This window comes from Nerophis ophidion, linkage group LG12 (assembly GCF_033978795.1).
Source record: "Nerophis ophidion isolate RoL-2023_Sa linkage group LG12, RoL_Noph_v1.0, whole genome shotgun sequence".
Taxonomy (NCBI): Eukaryota; Metazoa; Chordata; class Actinopteri; order Syngnathiformes; family Syngnathidae; genus Nerophis; species Nerophis ophidion.
Genome location: NC_084622.1, coordinates 7,748,773 through 7,754,772, shown reverse-complemented (window position 1 = coordinate 7,754,772; position 6,000 = coordinate 7,748,773). Strand labels below are relative to the sequence as shown.

Here is a 6,000-nt window from a genome sequence, read left to right as displayed (position 1 = left end):
AATTTTATCGATACCAGAAAAAAAGAAAACATTGGATACAAACTTCATACAAAGTTTTGCTCATTTAAATGATAAGTATGTTGAATATAACTCGGGTCATTGTCACGCGCCATCATCAGTCATCACATCGTGGAATGGCGGATAGTTATGGTGGCAGAGAAAGGTCAACAAACAACTGCAAACGCCTCAAGACAATATCATAAAGCCACTCGTGCTAGCTTTTTTGAAACATGTTGCAGGCATGAAATTCCAAATGAGCTAATATTTGCAAAAAATAAAGTTTACCAATTCCATAATTAAATATCTTGTCTTTGCAGTCTATTCAGTTGAATATAGGTTGAAAAGGATTTGCATATCATTGTATTTTGTTTTTATTTACCATTTACACAACGTGCCAACTTCACTGGTTTTGGGGTTTGTGCTATACATACTATTTTGTCAAGTCTTCAATTTACCGAATGTGCGCAAGGATCTTGTCCAATCTGTCATCTTTAAAAACAAGGCACCTCCACCTTAAAGGCCTACTGAAATGAGATTTTCTTATTTAAACGGGGATAGCAGGTCCATTCTATGTGTCATACTTGATCATTTCGCGATATTGCCATATTTTTGCTGAAAGGATTTAGTAGAGAACATCCACGATAAAGTTCGCAACTTTTGGTCGCTAATAGAAAAGCCCTGCCTTTACCGGAAGTATGTGCACGTGACGTCACGAGTTGCAGGGCTCCACACATATTCACATTGTTTTTAATGTGAGCCTCCAGCAGTAAGAGCAATTCAGACCGAGAAAGCGACAATTTCCCCATTAATTTGGGCGAGGGTGAAAGATTTGTGAATTAGGATATTGATAGTGAAGGACTAGAAAAAAAACAAAAAAACTGCGACAGCTCCGGGCGACGACAGTCTGAGCATTTCAGATGTAATTAGACACATTTACTAGGATAATTCTGGAAGATCCCTAATCTGCTTATTGTCTTAATAGTGTTTTAGTGAGATTTTAAAGATAGTAAAAACATACCTCGAGGTCGGATGGCTGCTGTGAACAAGCAGTGTCTCAGAGAGAAGCCGAGTAGCCAAGCTTACAGCTGCCGCTGCTGCAGAATGACGAATAATCCATTGATGTCTCCGGTAAAATATATATCACAATTTCCCCATCCAAAAACCTGCTGGTTGACGTAGAGGAAACATGTTCGCTTGACCACTCCGCTTCCCAACAAACAAAGAAATACCGTCTGTGTCTCGGTGCTAAAGACAACTGCAATCCACCGCTTTCCACCAACAGCATTGTTTTTTTATAGTCTCTATTATTAATTGAACAAATTGCAAAAGATTCAGCAACACAGATGTCCAAAATACTGTGTAATTATGCGGTTAAAGCAGCTGCTAATATTTCCTGACAGTCCGTGACGTCACGCGTACACGTCATCATTCCGCGACGTTTTCAACAAGAATTTCGCGGGAAATTTAAAATCGCAATTTGGTAAACTAAACCGGCCGTATTGGCATGTGTTGCAGCTGCTAATATTTCCTGACAGTCCGTGACGTTACGCGTACACGTCATCATTCTGCAACGTTTTCAACAGGAATTTCGCGGGAAATTTAAAATTGCAATTTAGTAAACTAAAGCGGCCGTATTGGCATGTGTTGCAATGTTAATATTTCATCATTGATATAGAAACTATCGGACTGCGTGGTCGGTAGTAGTGGGTTTAAGTAGGTCTTTAAGAGATGTGCTCTATTACTATCCCCCAGTGTCTCTCTCCAAGATAACAAACAATCATGGCAGAAACACAAACCAAATACAATATTATTTACCCAGAAAGTGAGAAGATTGTAAGAAAACATCAACTTGTACAGTACATACTGCGCCCCAGGGTCCTGTCCTCCATTGGTTGTCCGTTGACGGCACGTTCCAGCTGTTGTGACCGGGGTGGCGCCCGGGATCTTTGGGGTATCCGTAAGGCTGGTCATTGATGCGCTGGCGGTGGTAGACGGAAGAGCAGGGTGCCGCGGTGCACTCTTGCTCCATTTCGGGCCGCTCGTCCGGGTCACAGAAGGCCTGGTCCACGGACTGGTGGTAGTTCGAGCAGAGGACTTGTCGGGTGGAGCGTCCAGCGCCGCATGTCACTGAGCACTACCGACAGAAGACAATGTGCGTCATGTGAAACTTTTCTGGGTGGAGGTTTGCCAAAACAAACACCACATCGTGACGCTGTTATTCAAAGACCTACTGAAACCCACTACTACCCACCACGCAGTCTGATAGAGCTGCCGTCGACTCCCCTGAGACATTGGCGTCAAGACACCCGTGGACACTCACCTCCGACTATCAGATATTGTTAAACTCACTAAAACACTAGCAACACAATAGAAAGACAAGGGATTTCCCAGAATTATCTTAGTAAATGTGTCTACAAACATCTGAATCCGTCCCAATGCAATCGCGTTTTTTTTTTTTTTAACTTGTTTTTTTTTTCCTAGTCCGTCGCTATCAATATCCTAAAACACAATTCTTTTATCCTCGCTCAAATTAATGGGGAAATTGTCGTTTTCTCGGTCCGAATAGCTCTTTTGGTTGGAGGTTCCCATTAAAAACAATGTGAATATGTGAGGAGCCATCAACATGTGACGTCATCGTCTGCGACTTCCGGTAAAGGCAGGGCTTTTCTGTTAGTGACCAAAAGTTGCGAACTTTATCGTGGATGTTCCCTACTAAATCCTTTCAGCAAAAATATGGCAATATCGCGAAATGATCAAGTATGACACATAGAATGGACCTGCTATCCCCGTCTAAATAAGAAAATCTGATTTCAGTAGGCCTTTAAACCCCGTAAGTCGGATTGACTTGAAATTTCTTACACGCACACTGCAAAAACCTAAATCTAAGTAAGATTAAATATCTCAAATAATGACCAATTTTCCTTCCAAACAATAACCCGTTTGTTGACAAGAAGATATGACCGCCATGGAAGTACATTCAACACTGCAAAAACTGAAATCTGAGTAAGATTAAATATCTCAAATATTTGCTTATTTTCTGTCTGATAAGATACTTCTTCTCACTAAACAGATTTTATGTTAAGAGTTTTTTACTTGTTTTAAGAGGTTTGGTCCAAAATCAGGGGTGTCAAACTCAAATACAGAGTGGGCCAAAAAATAAAACTGAACAAAGCCGTGGGCCAAGGTTGAACAAATTAACCTTTTAATAGGGACCCAAACACGTTTTGCATTGAATATTGAACAAGCAAGGCTTATATAACTTTATAGTGACATGCAAAATTGAGTTTCAAATAATAATAACAATAATTAAAAAAATATCAATGGCACATCAAATATAATGTAAATACAAATTGAATGCCTCATTTCTATTTGCAGCCTTCTGAGGTAAATATCAAAATAAACTTTTTCCACAGGCTAATAATACATTTTAAAGTAAAATAACAAAAAGGAATGAATCAAACATTCAAACCTTGAAGTAGCAAGAGAAAGTGAATGAATAAAACGTTAATTGCTCAGTTTGCTACACTGATTTGCTTTAACAACGTTTATACAACCTAATTGTGCAAAATCAACTTTCAAAAAACAAACGAAAAAACATCACAGAAATAACATTTAAATAAAAAATGTAATGCCTCGTTTGTGTTTGCAGCCTTCTGAAGTAAATATCAACATTAACTTTTTCCACTAGCTAATAAATTTGAAAATAAAATAATGAGGTGGTCTGGGTTGGGGTGTGGCGGGGCTTGGTGGTAGCGGGGGTGGATATTGTAGCGTCCCGGAGGAGTTAGTGCTGCAAGGGATCTGGGTATTTCTTCTGTTGTGTTCATGTTGTGTTTCAGTGCGGTTGTTCTCCCGAATTGTGTTGGTCATTCTTGTTTGGTCAGGGTATTTACTGTTACATATTTGTAACAGTGTTAAAGTTGTTTATACGGCCACCCTCAGTGTGACCTGGATGGCTGTTGATCAAATATGCCTTGCATTCACTTTTGTGTGTGTGTGTGTACAAGCGACATATACTATGTGACTTGGCTTGAATGCTGTATGTATAGAGGAAAAGCGGACGTAACGACAGGTTGTGGAGAACGCTAAAGGCAGTGCCTTTAAGGCACGACCCCAATATTGTTGTCCGGGGAGAAATTCGGAAGAATGGTTGTCCCGGGAGATTTTCGGGAGGGGCACTGAACTTTGGGAGTCTCCCGGGAAAATCTGGAGGGTTGGCAAGTATGAGTATAAGCAGTGAATGCGGCGTTACAGCGGCACCGCCGCTGTACAATACCGGCGGGCAAGCTCTAATGTTAATTTGATATTGCCTCAAGTGCCAAATGAAATTACACGGCTGGCCAGATTTGGCACGCGGGCCAGAGGTTTACACCCATGTCCTAAATCATCTCAGTCAGTGGCCTAGTGGTTAGAGTGTCCGCCCTGATATAGGTAGGTTGGGAGTTCAAACCCCGGCCGAGTCATACCGATGACTATAAAAATGGGACTTATTACCACCCTGCTCGGCACTCAGCATCTAAGGTTGGAATTGGGGGTTAAATCACCAGAAATGATTCCCGGGCGCAGCACTGCTGCTGCCCAATGCTCCCCTCACCTCCCAGGGGGTGAACAAGGGGATGGGTCAAATGCAGAGGACAAATTTCGCCACACCTTGTGTGTGTGTGACAGTCATTGGTACTTTAACTTTTTAGTTAGGTACTACAGGTGTCTGTTTCTACAGTATATATATATATATATATATATATATATATATATATATATATATATATATATATATATATATATAAATATATATATATATATATATATACATACATACATATATATACTTGCAGTGTGTATATTGTACATATTACATATTGTTATAAAAGTTGTACTTGTATAGCGCTTTTCTACCTTCAAGGTACTCAAGGTGTCTGTTACTACGTTATCTATATACTTGCCCTGTGTATATAAAACGTTGGAGAGTTTTGAAGTTGTTTTAGAGACTTTGAAGGCTACAATGTTAACTTTCAAGTGTTTTTATGATCGTGAAAAAAAAATTAACGTGTGCTCTTGTCTCTCATAATGATTGTGAACAATAGGCAACATTTTTTTAAAACTGCAGTGTCCCTTTAAAAACTTTGAACCATTTTTTTTATTCTTACAAAAACGTTGATGATATTAGTTTGACATGTCTTACGCTATGCTAGTATAACCCAGAGTTGTGGCCCCGAATGTCATCCATCCATTATTGGAGCCCATAAAAGCTGACTTTAGGACTTCACCCTGCGCTGATCGCCAGTCAGTCACAGGACTTAAGAGGATGGGACGTTGCCGTATCCCCATTGGCAGTTATTTGATTGTAAAAGGGGAAATCCATGTCACATGAATCCTGACTGATTAAAAGATCTTACCAGTATCCTCCCTACCAGTTAAACAAACACACTTTCGACATCATCTCGACATGATGGGAACATTGGGAGTGATTACTGCAAATCTCTGTATAGCCAAAACATCTGCACTGATTGGACACAGAAAGCCACTTACAGGAGACCACTCCCCGGTGCGCCATTGGCCGCAGGGGCTGAAGCAAGCAGAGGTCTCTGGCGGTCGGGGCAGGTGGGCGCAGTAGGACTCGTCAGCCACGCCTCCCTGGGCGTCTCGGCAGCTGACGTAACGCGCTCGCTTCCCTTGGCCGCAGGTCGCAGAGCACTGCAAAAAAAATTTGGTAGTTACTTACTTTGTTTAAAAAGTGAATACGCACTTAACATGATTTTATCATGTCACTGGTGGAGGAGGTGGATGTTACACACCTGGTGCTCCCCCACCTTCTTTCTTTCAACTTAAAGGGGAACTGCACTTTTTTTGGAATGTTCACAATCAATATGAGGGACAACAACACACAAATCTTTTTTTAATTATGATTTTAAAGATGATAAACGCTTGCAAGATATATATATATACATATATATATACATATATAAAACAAAATACCTGGTTTACACACAGTAAAGGCAA

The 6,000-nt window shown here is 40.5% G+C and overlaps 1 protein-coding gene across 1 annotated transcript in view; it reads right to left on the bottom strand.

Moving 5' to 3' along the window:
* LOC133562925 (A disintegrin and metalloproteinase with thrombospondin motifs 20-like) overlaps positions 1-6,000 on the bottom strand; it is a 454,296-nt gene that overhangs the window by 118,103 nt on the left and 330,193 nt on the right. The window contains exons 25-26 of the mRNA XM_061916762.1: positions 5,530-5,694; positions 1,865-2,134 (exon numbers count right to left, since the gene is read on the bottom strand). Of these exons, the coding sequence (XP_061772746.1) occupies positions 1,865-2,134; positions 5,530-5,694 (435 nt within the window). The remainder of the gene's footprint in view (positions 1-1,864; positions 2,135-5,529; positions 5,695-6,000) is intronic.